The 17,934-nt window shown below is 36.7% G+C and overlaps 4 protein-coding genes across 5 annotated transcripts; 2 read left to right on the top strand and 2 right to left on the bottom strand.

Annotated features, from left to right (window-relative positions):
* LOC132269380 (proliferating cell nuclear antigen) lies at nucleotides 1–2,104 on the bottom strand. The gene is made up of 4 exons (XM_059770559.1): nucleotides 1,653–2,104; nucleotides 792–944; nucleotides 597–694; nucleotides 1–428 (listed from the first exon to the last, which is right to left on the bottom strand). Exons 1-4 carry the CDS (start codon nucleotides 1,969–1,971, stop codon nucleotides 204–206), a joined length of 795 nt encoding a protein of 264 aa, XP_059626542.1. The 5' UTR covers nucleotides 1,972–2,104; the 3' UTR covers nucleotides 1–203.
* Nucleotides 2,105–3,935: 1,831 nt separating this feature from the next.
* Nucleotides 3,936–12,470, top strand: LOC132269379 (mitochondrial uncoupling protein 1-like). 2 transcript variants are annotated; one of them, XM_059770557.1, is made up of 9 exons: nucleotides 3,939–4,238; nucleotides 6,058–6,276; nucleotides 6,371–6,449; nucleotides 6,641–6,774; nucleotides 6,872–6,970; nucleotides 7,081–7,185; nucleotides 9,002–9,079; nucleotides 10,183–10,269; nucleotides 12,094–12,470. In XM_059770557.1, the coding sequence occupies exons 1-9, from the start codon at nucleotides 4,158–4,160 to the stop codon at nucleotides 12,121–12,123; spliced, it is 912 nt and encodes a 303-aa protein (XP_059626540.1). In that variant the 5' UTR covers nucleotides 3,939–4,157; the 3' UTR covers nucleotides 12,124–12,470. The 2 variants fall into 2 exon arrangements, with proteins under 2 accessions (XP_059626541.1, XP_059626540.1); XM_059770558.1 differs by lacking the exons at nucleotides 10,183–10,269; nucleotides 12,094–12,470 and adding an exon at nucleotides 7,911–7,992 and having other exon boundaries at nucleotides 3,936–4,238; nucleotides 9,002–9,069.
* An 897-nt stretch (nucleotides 12,471–13,367) lies between these two features.
* Nucleotides 13,368–15,395, bottom strand: LOC132269376 (protein GRAVITROPIC IN THE LIGHT 1). Its single transcript, XM_059770553.1, has 2 exons — nucleotides 14,438–15,395; nucleotides 13,368–14,288 (listed from the first exon to the last, which is right to left on the bottom strand). The coding sequence occupies exons 1-2, from the start codon at nucleotides 15,102–15,104 to the stop codon at nucleotides 13,528–13,530; spliced, it is 1,428 nt and encodes a 475-aa protein (XP_059626536.1). The 5' UTR covers nucleotides 15,105–15,395; the 3' UTR covers nucleotides 13,368–13,527.
* Nucleotides 15,396–16,542: 1,147 nt separating this feature from the next.
* On the top strand, nucleotides 16,543–17,836 carry LOC132269378 (uncharacterized). The gene is made up of 4 exons (XM_059770556.1): nucleotides 16,543–16,884; nucleotides 16,998–17,090; nucleotides 17,385–17,522; nucleotides 17,612–17,836. Exons 1-4 carry the CDS (start codon nucleotides 16,633–16,635, stop codon nucleotides 17,651–17,653), a joined length of 525 nt encoding a protein of 174 aa, XP_059626539.1. The 5' UTR covers nucleotides 16,543–16,632; the 3' UTR covers nucleotides 17,654–17,836.
* Nucleotides 17,837–17,934: the final 98 nt, after the last annotated feature.

The following is a 17,934-nucleotide window of genomic DNA, read 5'->3' as shown; positions in this document are numbered from 1 at the left end:
TGAACTGAAAGAAGGAATGAACATACATCTAAACATTAAACATTGTTTAGACACATTAAAATTGAAAATGCCTCTGAAAAAACATAAAAACACAGCACAAGGACTTTAAACATCTAAACTACTGACTCATCGAAAGCACAGACTTGCTTGTAGAAAAGGGACAGTAGATCATAATAGCTAATATGACATTTGGAGCCCTAAACTTAAGGCTTAGTCTCTTCGTCATCTTCTTCAATTTTAGGAGCCAAATAGAACCTGATATAACCCATCTCAGCAATTTTGTACTCCACCACAACAGGCAACTCTGAAGACAAGCTTATTGTGACTGTGTTGGACAATGGGGTTGCCTTTGTAAAGGAGTTCATGTACCTCAGTGCAAATGTTAGCGACACTGGTTCATTCATCTCTATAATTGTAGCTTCCTCTGGCTGTAAATTAGAAAACAATGTATCCATGTCATATACCATCAACTCTCAAGAAGCAACATATCTGTCTGAAATTCCATACAATTCATTATGAATTTTAGCAGCTAGCGAAGATTCTTTAATTTGATCTTAAAGCAACAGTTTACAAGCTTTACAATCTACAAAAAGTACCTTGTCTACTGTGGTATTCTGCCTGCAAACAATATTTGCAGTCCCAATATCACCTCTTGTAGAGAACTTCACACCTTCCTTTGTCACAGAGATCACAACTGTACACCTCGAGCAAAGATTCAATTTACAACCATTTATCTAGTTAACCAATTACAGAATATCAACATACCATTAGTCATAATAATAACACATTACCAGTGTCACCAATACTGCTAAGATCTTTACAGATTCTACCAAATTCTGTTGAAGGCATCCGAACAATAGCATGGTACTCTGCTTCTGGGATCCCAAGATGCTCGCTATCGATGTCCATCAATTTCATCTCAAAATCAGCAATCTTGTCTTGAGCTTTAATCCAGTACCCATAACGCAATATAAAACAAAGCCACATCAATAAAATTGAAGTCCCAATTGAAGAAAATCATCATAACACGTATATGTAGAGTTGTTAATCTTTGAGCCCAAAACAGAGGGGAAATAGAGAATACATTCCCAAATGAATGACAATTAACCAATAAAACCCTCAGCACCCTTTTTGTTACAGAAGATATTGCAGCAAATAAACCCTACACATATATAGAGTTGTTAATCTTTGAACCCAAAATGGAGGGAAAATAGAGAACACGTTCCCAAATGAATGACCATCAGTCAACACCCAATTTGTTACAGAGAAAATTGCAGGAATGAAAAGGAAAATGAACTCTGAGCCAATAATAAAATATCACACTTTGCAATTAAGGAGTTCCTTTATTTATGAAACAAATAATAATTAAGGAGTTGTTAAAACTTTATTAAGTCACATATAATGAAAAAGAAAAAGGAAAAAACAAAAAAATGTAAGGATTCAAGACCTTAATTTGTTTTAGTTTTCCTGTACTTTCTACATAACCAAACAGATCAATTATTTCCTCCCACAGTAATTACTTACGTGTTACAGATAGAGCAAAATCAAAACATTACAAGCGATCTAACAGAAAACCCTAACATTTCCACATAAATTTAGTGCGCAAAAAACAAATTAAAATTGAAGAGAAAAAACGACTGAGTGAAGCTTACTGGGACTCTCAAACATGAAAGTGACGGTGTCACTGCCATCATCGGCCTTGATGGTGATGATATCGTCGTTACCGGCGCACTTTAGCATCTTAGACATGTTGTTGAGATTCATGCCCATGGATATGTTCCGGTCGCACCGGTAGTGCTCAAAACCCTCCGATCTGAGGAGGAGAGCCACCAGGGCCACATGGCTCGAGTCCATGGCCTGGAGAGAGAAACCAGTGGACGAGCAATCGAAGTTTGCATCGTTCACCAGATCCTTGATGGCTTCCATAACCTTCTTCAACAGACTACCTTGCACAAGCCTCAGCTCCAACATCTTCTCGCCTGGTTTTCTATTTTCCGGGAAAAAAGATTGTTAGGGTTAGGGTTTGTGATAGGTTTGAAAGGAAAGGGTGGGAAAATTGAGGCGATGTGTGCAATTTCAGTTTATTATAGTGGCGGGGTCCGGAATATTTCTTCAGAAGCTAGTGGATGCATTGGCGGGACAAGTAATGACTTGATTCCCGCCATGATTTTGGAGATTTGGGTCTGGATTGGGCCTGGCCCATAGAGTACCACACCTTTGTTCAACTAGGACGCCCAGAACCAAAGAAAAACTGGGCCATTGATTACAACTTCAATTACTTTCGGGTTAAGTGCAAAAAGTCCCTTAAAAGTGCAATTAATCCCATGTTGTTTAAATTTGTATATAATATGGATATTATGTTAATTTAGCAATTAAATAATTTTAAAATACCCCCATTTAATTTTTATATAGAAAAATATCTATTAATATATCTAATTTAGTACTAGTACTAAAAGTTTGCCCCTCCCTCCTTCCCCGATTGGAGAAGACCGATATATGCTTCGAAGACCCAACTGACAATGCTACAAACTCCACAAACGCTGGCAAGAATAACTGAGCATCCGTGATCCAGAGCTTCATCTCTGCATCATCCATCTTTATCTCTAAAAGGAGAGGAAGCTAGCTCGAGAGTTTTAAAAAATAGAACAGTAGTCTGGTAAGTTTTAAGATACTCGCGAACGGCTTAATTCACGGATGATGATGTTGTAATTTTTTTTTTTCTTTTTTTCTTGTTTACATAAGAAGGGGGTATTTTGGAATTTTTATAAAAAAAATTTGGTCGAAATTGATGATTAAAGAAAATTTATTCAAAATATGGATAATATAGAGAATTATATACACTTTTTTCTAATATGAGGTTTCTTACACTTTTTTTTTTTGGTATAATGAGGGAGTTTTTTACATTTAACTCATTACTTTATTTATTTTAATTTTCAAAACATTTGATACGATCTATCACACAATGAAATATAACAATTTATGCAACTATTCATTTAATGGTCATAATTTGACAACTTTCCAAAAGTTGAATGGATTGTTTGGGACAAAAAAATAGTTCCTGCTTTCTAGAAATTTGGAAGCGTTTATGCAATTTGGCCTAATTTCTCCGGTAAGCTTATAATACATCACTATTATACAAGAGCCCTCGTTTAGGCCATCAATCGCCTCAATTAATATACTATAATAAGTAATCCACAAACTAACCTAGCTTTAAATTATTTTCTATCATACAAATACATCTAATGTCATATAGGCATATAGCTAGTATAATTTTGAGCTGACAAATACATATTATTTTGAGCTGAATGTGAAAATAAATACACTCGGAATGATACAACGTTTCAAAAGTTTAATAAATTTGAATCACACTAATAGATTTACAATTACAAATGCAGCGATGTGATCATTCGAGTTATCTCATTTTGTCTTATTCAATTGATGGACCATAAATTATTTTAAAAATAATTGGGATACAAAGTTTGAGGATCTAATGCATTAAACTAAATTTATATAAATAAAGAATGACGTTACGATAATATCATGTTTAATGAAATCCAAAAATGAAATTCCCAACAAATAAATAAATAATTAATATATCTAACATTCAAATCACTTATCATTTTATTTTTTGTTTTAATATTTTGTTATATTGATGATATAATATTACTAATTAATTAAATGTTGACATATAACAACCACTAAATAAATATATGTTTCCTTAGTTTTTTTTTTTGGAAGGTATATTTCCTTAGTTGATAACACCAGTAACGTTATGTGAGAGAGGAAGTCTTTTTTGCCTGTATCCATCAAAATCATTGGATAAAAAAAAAAAAAAAAAAATCACCAACAACAACAACAACTACTACTACTACTTGCTAGCACGCGCGCTTCTGAGCCGTCGATGTTGGTTGAGCTAAACCCTTAAAAAAATAGTCGGTAAAGAAGATGTTATTAACAGGCTTATAACAATTGCAAAGCGTAGCAAGGCACTGCTACTGTGCAGGACCTCAATTGGACCGACCGACCTTTTCATCTGCCATTTCTTCAAAATCACTCTCCTCCACTGAATAAGAATTACGAATCATCAACCACTTCAGTGTTGACTTTACTCAATTCGCCTCACATTGCTTCGTCTCGGCAATAGTTTGCAAATTTCGATGGCAGATCTCAATTCCAGGACTGAAATTTCATTCCTTGAAACGTTTGCGATCAGTGCCTTCGCTGCTTGCATCGCCGAGGTATCATTCATATTCGTCAGTTAATATTCACTATGTGTGTGTGTATATATATATATGTATGTATATGCTGAAATTGCACATTTTAGAGTTCATTTGATTGAATTGAGATCTATTTCAGTGGATCACTGGTTTAGCGGATGAATTTAATGCCTGTCTTATGTTCTAAGCCTTGAGAATCATATGTTGCGGTCTACATTCTGATGATTCAGATGTCATATTTCTTATAATGCTTGTTTCTGATTGCGTTGCACGCACTGATGGTGATAGTTGTATTGGCCTATTGATTTATACGATTTGAAATACATCTCTCTCTCTCACACTCATTTGTATTTATCAGTATATGTATGCAGTATTGCTGCATTTCAGATCAGCCCATAAGGAAGTTGATGCTATTTGAGGTGTGGAAGTATTCCTATAAAAATATGGACTACTTGATTGTTCACAGAATGTTCGAAAAAGAACAGCCACATAACTGGTGCTCATCCAAGCATGAGAGGATTAGTTTGGCACCTACAAGGCTCAGTGTCCGTGTTTTTGTAGCCAAAAGTTAAATTAGTTGGATTTAGTAGATATCTTCACTTAGAAATTACCTCTCTCCACCCCAACAAGATAACTGAAAATATTGGCAAGGTTGGCTGTTGTAGTGAAACTGTTTTATATTTGTTTTCCCACTCTGTTCGCACCTTTTCTGTATTGACAGCAAATGGCCTTGATGGTCTTGTAGACAACTTGGTTGTACTATCATCAGTCACATACATCCAACCCTAAATGGCAGTATCATCATATCTATTTAATCCTTTTCTATTTTTATACTATTTCCTATCCTTCTCTTACCACACTTTAATCATCCCCGTGTCTATCTGGCTTTCTAGATCCAAGTTACTCGTTACGTATGTTATTTTCGAAGATAAACAAATGAGTTAATGGAGTTCAGAAACAGAATTTGGTCCAAACTTACCAATCAGATACAATCTAGCTGTATTCAAGAGATTAAGCCTTTTTAATATGTTAGGTCTTCAAGTTCTGTGATATTCAGGTAAAACCAAGTAGGCTTAGTGTCTGTCTAAGAAGCACGGACACGGATACGGGACACGGATACGACACGGACACGGCGACACGGCAAATCCAAAAAAATTAGGACACGGACAGCGAATAGTATATATATATATATATATATATATCAGCATTAATAATTTTAAAAAAAAAACACTGATATGTTTAGGTTGGAATATATATATATATATATATATATTACTGATATGTTAGTATATATATATATCAGCATCTTTAGGACACGGACACGGCGAATTGTGGCATCTTTAGGTTAGTATATATATATATCAGCCTTTAGGGTAGTACAAAACAAAAAATAGAACATATCAGCATTAAAAATTAAAAAAAAAAAAAAAAAAAAAATTAACATATCAGCATTAAAAATTTAAAAAAAAAAAAAAAAAATCCAGAAAAGTGTGTCCGAGCCGTGTCCGAGCTGTCCGAGCCGTGTCCGAGCTGTCTGAGCCGTGTCCAAGCCGTGTCCGAGCCGTGTCCAAGCCGTGTCCGAAAATTAAAAAAAATAAAAAAATTCCAGACACGTTTTTTGGCGTGTCCGACACGTGTCGGGGCGTGTCCGACGCGTGTCCGTGTCCGACACGTGTCGGACACGGATTCTTCGCCCATTTTGGAGTGTCCGTGCTTCTTAGGTGTCTGTTGCTTTCCTTCTCAACTGTGGGAATGAAATTGATTTTATCTTGCTATTACATTTTGGTACACGGTGAAATTGGTAAAGTGCTTTCATGTCATGCATCTGGATTTTGTGCAGATCTGTACTATTCCTTTAGATACCGCTAAAGTTAGGCTTCAGCTCCAAAAGAAAGCAGCTACAGGGGAGGGAGTGGCCGTACCAAAATACAGGGGCGTGTTGGACACTGTTGCTACTATTGCTAGGGAAGAAGGGTTTTTAGCACTTTGGAAAGGCATCATACCTGGTTTGCATCGCCAGTGTATATATGGAGGATTGAGGATCGGGTTATATGAGCCTGTAGGTTTCAAAAAATTTCCTTTAAACATTTTGATCGAGCTGTATGATTTCTTGGTGATTCATTGGTGCATCGGTGTAATTGTATCTTGTACAGGTCAAGGCCTTTTATGTTGGGAGTGCATATGTTGGAGATGTTTCTTTGTTCCAGAAGATACTTGCTGCTTTGATAACCGGTGAGTTCTTATGGTAACTGTTCTGCTGCACTATCATTTATAGGATTTGGTTTTTATTTCATTTATTCGTACTGTAGTTTACAACTTGTATTAAACTCTTGTTTATACCATCGAAAGATGATCAGATAAACTATTTTATCCTATACTTTGCTAAATATATATCTTAGGTAAGTAACTTTTGCATTAAACAGGTGCCATAGCAATTACAGTCGCTAGTCCGACTGATCTTGTGAAGGTTCGACTTCAAGCTGAAGGAAAGTTGGCTGCTGGTGTACCTAGGCGTTACTATGGCGCTTTGGATGCTTATTACACCATAGTGAGACAGGTCAAATTTTATTTATTTGTTTATTTTATTATAGAAACTCCATCTAAACTTAATTTTATCACTCAGTTTACTGATTATTACATATATTTTCAAACAGGAAGGATTGGGGGCATTGTGGACTGGGATTGGGCCCAATATTGCACGAAATGCTATTATAAATGCCGCCGAGCTAGCTAGTTATGATCACGTGAAACAGGTTATACCACACTCCACACATTAGGTCTCATGAGGAGTAATTCTGTAATTTGTACGTTGTTGCCATATCTAATTTGTCTATAGCTGTTCTAATTTGTTCTACATTTGCAGGCCATATTAAAAATTTCAGGGTTCACAGACAATGTTTTAACCCATCTATTAGCTGGTTTAGGTGCTGGTTTCTTCGCAGTCTGTATTGGTTCTCCTGTTGACGTGGTAAGCTTTCTTTTCCATTTTCTATTACTTGCTTTCTGAATAACATCAGCCATAGCTCTCAAGATGTCTGGGCCAATTCTGGAGCACTATTGAGGAAAAGAAACAAATTGCAAATTGATGAAAGAAATGATACATGAGAAAATCTATAAATACCTTATCACATAATTTAAGTTATTTAAATAAGAGACTGGTATAGGAAAAAATATCAAAATAATGCAGTTAGAAGCAAAATCTTCAGATAAATCATGAGACTATAACCTATAAGTGTCTTATTTATTTTGTACATACTATTTTGTTTTTGTTTTTGTTTTTTGTTTTTTGTTTTTTGTTTTTTGTTTTTTTAATCTTCTTACTCCTTTTAAAACCTCTAGCCTACTTTAACTATAGCTTAACCACCACCTTATGGATGTTCATATTCGATGAACTATTTCTTAGTTGATATGGGGCAGTAATTTAGGAACTGCATCAACTCTATTTGTTGATCCACTGAATCACCATGTCCAGTTTCGACTTTTTAGTTATTAGAATCAGTATCTTGAAGTTATACCCATTTTGCTGTGTTTTATTTTAACTAGATTTACTTTATCATAAGTATTTATTAATTAATATAATAATAATCATATACTGATACTGATATATATATATATATATATATATCTATATATAAACTTTTCATTTTTCTCAACTATGCTGTTTTTTACATTTTCTGAAGAAATGGTGTATAGTTTCTTTTTGGCACAGGTTATTCAATTGAATGATTCATGTAACTGTGATTTGACCAAGACTTCAATTTGATGGATGGACTGGGTGAGGCTCTTAAAGCGTTGCTTTGCCGAACATCCTTTTGAACAAATCAAATTGGCTGCCTTGATTCGTTAGTGTAGTGAATTTGCATTCTGCATTTTCTCTGTTCAGTTTTACTTATATACTACTTGTAGATCTCAAGGAATCATTGATACTTTGGTTTCATGAATTTACACATTGTGCAAGCAAGAAACACGAAGACACCTTAACATTCGATTTATTTCACCTTACATGTCACACAATAGTCAAACGTGGTAACAGCTGGGTTTTCTTAACGCTTTATAATTTCAAAAAGGAATCAGACCAGGATAAGGGCGATACGAGATGAAAGCTATTCATATTGCTTCTTCTTTTCTCCAAATATATTATTAATATGTGCTTTCAGCTCAAGAAAATTCCCCCCCTCCCCGGAAAAGATGTCTTCTGCTATTAAAAGGCAATAGAACATTCTAGATAAGTTGTTTTCAATTAATTTTGAAGAATTCTCATGCTTGAACGATTAATTTAACCAAATTAACTGAATATAGCACTGGTGAATTTCATTAAGTTTTTATTTATTTACAAAAAAAATTCTGATGTTAGTTGGATTTTTTTGTTTTCCGTCAAATACACTACGCCCCCCCTAAAATTCAATCCTGGCTTCGCCCTTGCACCCACCCACCCACAAATGCTCATTGGGGCTCGAACCCCTCGCCTCGCATTAAGTTAGATTAGACACAGTTAATCATGATAAGCTTAAGTAGCATAGTATATTCAACATACAATGCATTAAGCATAGATGAATCCATGCACGATTGATCTCCATCATTTTCTACTTTTTACTAATTATATATTTGTTCTATATTTGTTTCATAATCTACATGGTAGTAATTCACTGCAAGCTGCAATGAGGTTCTGCTAGCATTATGACACAAGTCTCTCCTTTTGTGATACAAATGTAATTTTTTAATTATAGTTTCTGCTGAATGCTCTTATCAGTCAATGTCAGCTGTGATGTTTTACTTGTTACCAGGTGAAATCTAGAATGATGGGAGATTCATCTTTGTACAAAAACACTTTCGATTGTTTCATCAAAACTTTGAAAAATGAGGTAAGTTGATTTTCTTTTCCAGTTTGTCATTTAAGCTAAAGTACCATGTTACTGACTTAGTTATTTAGTTAATCACGTGATAGTATGTTAGCCATGGAAGAATAAAATAAAATAATCTCTGTTGTTGAGAAGTCTTATAATTTACTGGGTGCAGTTGTTATAATTTATTGCCAAGGTAGTCAGCTTCATTCTTCTCAAAGAATAGTTTTGTTTTTCTTTGGATTCTGTTTTGAACACCTCATGTCTTCTACATCTGAAATGAGTGATTTTAGTGGAGAAACATTTAACATTTCTTTGTACTTCTATGGTTGCATAGTTTGTGGTATGAATAATATTGAACGCAAGTGGATTAGCTGATTCTTCTCAGTGTTACTTTCTTTTGGTGCACATTCATGTACAGGCAATACACTCGGATAGATAGTTTGGACACAGCTTCCATTGCATTCTTATTTATCTTTGTGGATGTGTATATTTAATTGCACTCTAATATTCTCTCTCTCTCTCTCTTATAGGTTAACCTTGTTTGTTTTACATACTCTCTCTCTCATTTTAGAATAAACCATCTAAAAAAATATCCATGGATAAGAGAAGGCAATCCTCGCCTCTAACGTTGGTTAAAGGGAAGAACAAAAAGGTATAATTGAATGGGCTGTATAACATTTTGTGGAAGGTGGTGAGAATGGGATGTCAGCCTGTTCAAGGAATCATTTGACAGTTTACGACCTGGTGAACTGGTGCATTACTCTGCTAGATTTTACTTTACTCCTAAAAATTCAATCTTGATCTGGACACTATATAAATGTTTTTTTCCTAGTCGACACTTTATAATTCTGTGTTCCTGTCTCATTGCTTCTGGTTTCACTGTTCACAAGCTCCATCAATGTTCAGCTCTCAATATGAAAATAAGATCAAGAACTTGTGAGAATAACTTCCCATAAGCTGCTAGTTCTTCTCGTACTTTTTTTTGTTCTTTTCTTCTGGGTGCCTTATTTGAAATTTTATAGATTTGATGCATGAACTTATTATTTGACGAGGAATTTTAGTAAAAAGCCATCAACTCAATCAATGGAATAGTCAACTCATGCTCGATACATGTTTTGCAGGGACCTTTTGCCTTTTATAAGGGGTTCCTCCCAAATTTTGGCCGGATAGGATCTTGGAACGTGATCATGTTTCTGACTTTAGAGCAGGTAAAGTTAGAAACAATATTTTATGCATTTAGTGGAACGTTAAAAATCTGGACTGTCAAGTGTGAAAATTCATGTTTGTTTCCAAGAGCAGCCACTTTGTACCAAATATGCATTTGGTTAGTCTGTCTCCAGTCTGCTCCCCTAGCACCCCGGTTAAATGGGACTAGCAATGAGTATGAACTTTATTATGCATTTTGGTGCTAATTTTTACCATTAAAATCTAGGCATGTGCATAAACTTGCATCTGTTAAATGATCTCAAAATTACCAGTTCTAGCTTATTTTTAACTTGAAAAGAATGGATGCTAGGTTTATCATCTTTTGTTCACTAAAAAAAAAAAAGAACAATTCTTATTGTTATTTTATTTGGTTTATGTTCAGACTAAACTCCCAGATGTTGGGGTTTTCACTCTTTCTATTATGTAACAAACCAACAACTGCTTACCCTTGCTTAAACAAATCTTATTAAGGATATTTTGGGTCTCTTTTGAACAGGCCAAGCATGAGCGGATGTTAATTTCACTTTTGGCTGTTTAATAGGATCAGGGATGGCAACATTAATAGTTTAGAATGGGTTGTAGTTAATCTTTCAACCTTTTGCAATCCTAATGGGATGACCCGTGCTGACTCGAACCTGTAACTGGATAGGTGTTAAACACTTTCATCCTTCGCTGCCTAGTTGCACTTCAAAAGTTGAGTAGACTTGGGAATACATGAACACTAATTTAATTAGTAGTGATAGGGAAAAATTCATATTATTGTATCTAAGGAATCATAAAATTGACTAAATCTCACACGAGAAAAAAAAGAGAAAATAGTGACAAATTTATCATCTGAGGAGAAAAAAAGATTGACATTGGGCCAAATCTTATTGGGAAAGAAATATTCTAGGGGAACCACTAATACAGCTTTTAGTTTCAGTGAAGAATACCAAAGGACGAATAATGAGATGAAGAGAACCAATACATCGAATATAATGAAAGATGCAGAAAAAGAAAATAGAAGAAAAATGAGGGATGCAGAAAAAAGGAAGGAAATAGTAGAGGAAGGGCTGAAGGGGAGTTCCTACTTAAATTTGGAAATTGTAAAGCTGTGGTTGGCAAGATACCTAAACTGATTCTATTAACGAACTAAAACATTCATTGGACAAAGGAGAGGTGGGGAGTTCATAGCATGGGGTATAATAACCTTAGAGAAACGGAGGGTCAAAGCCTGATATTGCCCTGAACCTCCCATCGTGGGTTTACACAGCCCATCTCATACCCATCTAACCTCCAAAAATAGTTGCAGGTGCTTAGGCTACTGATTAACCCATTGTAATTTGGACTTCACTTTACAGAGAATTTCTTGGCACTTCTGAAAATTGCTCCAAATTGTCTTAAATTGTTAATTGTGAACAAATTGTCACTTCCAAAAGGTCCTCCAGTTTGTCTTAAATTGTCCACTGGGCTTTGCATTTCATAGACTGCTGCCTTATTCGTGTCTTTCAACATGAGTGAGTTTGTCAGTCCATGTTAGCAAAAGCGGCATCAATGAGTCCCAGGACAATTTTAAGACAGCAGATCAATGTTTAACTTTGAGGTTCTAGTGGGCTGTCTTTTTATCTCTAAACCATGCGCAAAATTCCCAAATATCAAAACACATTATACTCTCTTGTGATCGTGGAAAATTTTCTTTTCTTGTGATAATATATATATATATTGTTAATTAACAAAAAAATAAGTAGCATTTGTTATTAATCTTTGCTTGGGCTTGCAAAGCTTCTCTGTTATATGTGCATGTTTGTTATTGAAAATTCTCATCATTTTCCTTATTTACGTTACAGGCGAAAAAATACTTGACAAGGGCAGTGTGAAACTACTTTTGTTGTACATTGGAGTTTATGAAAGTAAGAAGACAACAGCTTTTATTTGGAATCTGCCTGTACAATAGATGAAGATTATTCGGACAGGGGAATTAGGTTCCCCTGCTAGTATTCTTTTTCATTAGGTTAATGTATAAAAGAGTAAAATCCTTGAAACAAACTTGCCAACACGATTTATTGAATAGCACCAACAATATTTATTCTTTCTACCACCAAGGATTAGAGGCCATTACCTCACCTTTCACTTTCTGATTTCCTGCATTGAACGATTGTACAATGGCCATTGGCCAACTTTATCGACATTGAATTCGTTATGGAAGTACAGGCTGCTTTCATCCCGTCCAATCTAACATTAACATATTATCAGCTTATATCCATGGTTGATGCTAATACTTGATTATGTTGGCTCATTGCTTTGGCTTACACAGATTCACATGTTCGAACAAATTTGATAATGTCAATTCAATATTTTGACCATTGCAGGCACGTTAAGGCATGTATATATGTTTTTTTAACCTGGCAGGGGTGGGGCTGAGGTGAGTCTGGCTCCCAAAAACCACAGGGGAGTGTCCTATCACTGGGCCACCAGCTCACCTCCACATTAAGGTAGTTATTGAATGGTTAAGTTTGTTATAATGTTATATAACTAGCTGGATTCCAAACTCGAGTCACGCGATGAGTGTGCATTGCATATTATGTACTTTATTAGAGCATGTGTATCAAGTTACTGTGAATGTTTTTATTTTTCATATTTATCTCATTTTTTTATAAATGTTTTCTTTCTTTTGATAAGTGTTGAATTGGTGTGAATTGCAAAGTTGAAGAAGTAAAATGTATTTTTGAGTAAAAGCCTGGTGCCCAAAGTGCTCTTTTATTATGACCTCTCTCCCTTTTGTTTTTAGGCATAATGGGATATCTGCTTTGCTCAGCCAATATTTTCACTTTATGTTATCCACCTCAGTTGTCTCGTGCCCACTAGACTTTATGGACAGGCAGTTTAAGAATGGATGATATTAAATCACCCCCGCATTTTTTATGCATTTGTTAAATGAAGCAATTAAAAAATAAAACGCTCATTCTTAAATCATCTAGTATGTTTATTGTTTGAGTAGAATTTTATGGGTATTTCTATTTAGGTCCGTTTGTTTGAGTATAATTGTTTTCTGGTGATTGATTATCAATAAAAAAACACATCTATTTAAAATGTACATTACTCCATATAACATGTTGCATAGTTTTGATAAGTTACTCCACAACAAAGCATTTCAATAAATTATGGCACTAGCTGAAAAGCTCATGCGAACGTTACATTACACCTAAACATGTCCTAATCTCAGAACATTACTAAATTCTAACAACCCCTAACCATCTTATAGAAACTTATCCCACAATAACTCATGACCTGGGTACAAGATAAACCCTAGCCTTAATAACGGACCCATTTGCAAGCTTAAACCCAGGACTGACTGGGAATCCCACCATCTGACCCACTGTCAACCGCCCACCGGAAAATCTGACGACACTCTCCATGTACTGAGGATGAAACTCCGCCCCTTTGCTCGCCTCAAAGTGACTCGGTGGTGGGTCCAAAGAGAACGCCAACAAGTGGAGCAGCCAAACCGCCTTTGCCAGCCCCAAGAACTCCCCGTAAAACTGACTCCTCGGGTGGTTTCCGGCCAACACCTGGCGGCGCTGCTCCAGGTCCCCAAACAGCGACTCCTCCATCTTGGGGTGGACTATGGATAGATACTTCTTGGAGCAGAACTTTCCGAAGTCGCATGTTGGTAAGATTCCAAGCAGCTCGATGGGGTCCATGGCCTTCATGTCGCGATACTGTGTGAAGCAGTTGCGGCGGTACTGGTCCGGGTCGATGAGAGAGGAGAGGCTTCCGTCCATGTAGAAGGTCTCGTGGTCGAAGCCTTGGAAGATCTTACGGTTCACGTAGGACTCCAGTGCGTACTTGGCGTGGTTGGTTCCGGCGGCGGAGCTGTCGATCGTGACGGTGGTGGTGTTGGCGATAGCGGCTTCAATAGATCTGACGGCGGCACCAATGTCCCAGTGGGCGGAGCGCATGAGTGAGAGGAGAAGTGCTGTGAAGGACTTCGATGCTTCTTTCACCTGACTCACTGTGGCTTCGAATAGGTCCGGCGCCGGCACTGCCGCAAGTGCCATCAGTAAACGGTGGTCAGATTTCCGAAACCACAGTAAATTTACCAGAATACCCTTTCCAAGAAATACTAAAATATCTACATACTGAACTGTTGAGGCCATAAAAGTCAATTCAAGTTGGAGAGAGAAAGAGTACCTTGAGGTTGACTGGAGCTGACTTTTCTCTTTGACTGATGAGACCTCCCCTTCCGACCATTACTGCCGTTGAGATCGGTGGCTGTTTTCAGCTTCTCCTTCAAGTTGTCGACCTCAACTTCCTTGGCCTTCACCTCTTTCTTCAGGTCCTCCAGCGCCGCCTCATACGGCAAGACCACCTCCCTCAGCGTCGCCGCCGTGGACCCAACCCTCCTCCCTCCGCCTCCGCCACCGCCACCACGTTCCCTCCCAAAACTCCTCCGAAACCTCTCCCTCAAGACGGCCAGTCTCCTGAGCTCGGCCACCACCGCCACATCAGCAACGGTCATCTTGTCCGGATCCCAGGGACAATGCGCCCCCTGCAGGCTAACGTACGCCCTCTTCATCGCCGACACAGCCTCGAACACTTCGCCCATCAGCGTCTCCATCTCCATCACCCTCTCATTTCTCACCTCCTCCTTCGCCCCCTCGCAAACCCTAACATTTTCTCTATCCGCCTCCTCTTCTTCTTCCTCCTCCGTCTTGTAGTATTCGTCTTCGGACTCATCTCCTGCTCCATTGTCAGAGAGTTCATCGGGTTCGTGCCTGCCGGAGGCGAGTGGGTGCAACAAGCAAGAAGCGGTGACTCGTTGGATCAGATCCGAGAAATTTGAGACCTTGTTCGCCATCTTGATCCCTCCTCCGTTTCTGTAAATTACAGTGGAATAGTAGTAGTAAAGAAACCAACTGTGATGTGAGTCAATTTTGGCGTTTATTTACTACTTGTCCAATATTCTATTGATAATTGATGGTGCGAAGAAAGGGCAGTTGAGAGAAGGGAAGGGGACTTGGTGCTAAAATATTAATGGCGCCACGAGGGGTTTTAGATTACTAGTACCATTTTACCCGTCAGTCATCACTACATATATATACTAGTAGCTTTTTTATTTGAAAAAACTGTAGGGAATCTGAATCCGGTATAATATTATTGATATATATATTTTGTCTGTTCTTTTCTTGTGCATTTACATTAGTTATTGTAAAACAATAATTGAGTTAAATTGTCAAAACTAAAGTTACTTAGTAATGTATTCTATGGGTTGAGCTGGACTGGGGAGTTCAGTTGATAGAAACATTTTTTTTAGTATCGCGTGAGAGTCCAAATTTGACTTAATCATTTTTTTTCCTTTCCTTCCCTTTCTCAGGTATTTTATAAGTGTTGAATTTTCGAAATAATTGTTCCATACAATTATCTTGCATGTTGGCATCTTTGATGTAAATGTACGATAAGATTTGCTCGGACGCGCAATTGGAAGATGGGCGAGGAGTGAACACAATGGTTTGACTTCTGTGATGTTAATTGGGATGAAAAATATTAGATGACTCTTTATTTGAACGAGAAATATTAGATGACTCTTTATTTGAACGAGAGAAATTGCTTAATAAGAAATGCTAATTGCAGTACCGTAAAATTCACAAAATCCAACGATTGCAATAGCAAAGCTCTTCCTTTATAAGCATTTCTTTTCTTTTGGTGTATACAACATTAATCTTCCAAGAAATCATTAGGTGGATAGAAAGGCCCATGACAACTATGAGTCATAAATGAACGGTTTGGTTAATTACAACACTTGGGACCATTGAAATTCATCGCTAGAGGAGGGTTAATTGAGTTGACAAGAACCCATTAAAGCAATTCAAACTCGTTAATTTTATATCAGTGTCGTTCACGAGTTAGTCATAGAAGATATCATATTTTTACATATCGTACTAGAAATAGTGATATTATCTTATGGGTAGAACATTAATGATGTGATAGGCTTGACTCATCAAATATCTACTAGGCTTGACTCATCAAATATCTACTTGCATTTATGGTACTGACATGACGTGTATAGATATGAATCTATTATTCTACTCTCCCTTCTCTTCAAATGAAATAAAGCCATACGTAAACAGCGTTGAAAAAAGATGTATCACACCACCTACCATTCTTATTAAGGATAAGCCACTTTTAGATATTTTCTCCTGAAAGTGGATCACAAATATCTAACAAAAATATCATAACAACCATTCCGGTGCTATGTTTTGGGTTTTATATTTTTATATATAATACTCCGTGTATAAATTAATGCCCAAATCTGGCTCTTCATTTGTTGTGAATGAGGAATTGAAAAAATAGAGAGAGAGAGAGAGGATATATAGAAGAAAAGAGAAATGGAGTGTGGTAACTGTCAGAGGCCAAATCGGAGTGACATTCACTTGTCTAAGGAAGAAGAGGCAAAGCTAGAGGAGGAGACGAGAGACTACTTTGATGGGTTAGCCCCAAAACGCCACACTAAGCCTCAGCGCAGCGAGTACTCGTCTCATTACGTCGATGCTCTTTCAAATCCCAAATCTAACGCTCATGACGAACAAAATGGTATTCCAGAATTTGTTCAGTTTCAACGACTTGAAAATGATTCTCAGGTTTTCTTTTAACCCCTCTCTCTTACATTTTATTTACGTTTTGGCGATTTCCGCAGTCCACTTGAAACATTGTTTTTGAGAACAATAATTATTTATTCTTCCATCTGTTGCAGAAACTGATTTATAAGGGAACCGGAGTGACAGACGAATTCGTGGAAACAGAATATTACAAAGATCTTAATTGCATTGACAAGCAACACCACACGGTAATTCCTGATATATATATATATATATATATATATATATATATGTCACATTTTGGTCAGGGTCTTCAACTGCTTCAGCAAAGTTAATAACACGTTATTGTTATTTGCAACCAGTAATTTTATACCTACTAGTAAAAATTACATCCACCAGAAAGCAAGGCATATTTGCCTCCTGTTAGATAGTCCAATATATTCACAACACAAGTCTATATCTACATACAAGACCTTCCTATCATATACAAAATGGTGTATTGCTGTTTTGTCTAAAATACAATTTTCTTTTCATGTTTGCAGACAGGAACTGGGTTCATCAAAGTGGAGAACGTGAAAGAAACGAGCTTCAACATAGCTCCCGATTCCGCAACCGGCTGTCACACCACTTTCAAAGGGAACCCAGCAACTAACGACTGGATTCCAGCCACGGCTGATATGGTAGAATGCTCTCTTCGTTAGGCATAGGCATTAATCTTTTCTTGCAAGACCTCCAAACAAGTCTCACTTACACGATTGCTTTGTTTCAGGTGGATTTTGTTTCTGACAAGCCAAACAGAAGCGACAATTGAAATTGAGGCTGGGTGTGAGTCTTAATATTAGCAGCTGGATGTTGTATTTCCTCTCAAATTTTCAGTGTTCCACAAGTATGGTTGTATTAGTAATGTTCAAATTGGTACCATTTAAGTATGGTTGTATTAGAAACGCTATGTAATGTTCTATGATATCTAATGGTATTTTTCTTTTTCTTTTTCTTTTTTCCTGTCATTATATAGAAAAAGATCTAGATTTTAACCTAATGAGAATTATGGAAGAGCATTATAAGCAGCAGCTTATACACTAGCAGGACATA

The sequence above is a fragment of the Cornus florida genome, unplaced genomic scaffold (genome assembly GCF_030987335.1).
Source record: "Cornus florida cultivar Cherokee Brave unplaced genomic scaffold, ASM3098733v1 CherokeeBrave_3.0.0_Hap2_Chr08, whole genome shotgun sequence".
Lineage (NCBI taxonomy): Eukaryota > Viridiplantae > Streptophyta > Magnoliopsida > Cornales > Cornaceae > Cornus > Cornus florida.
The sequence above is the reverse complement of the archived record's forward strand: the minus strand, read 5'-3'. Positions and strand labels throughout refer to the sequence as shown.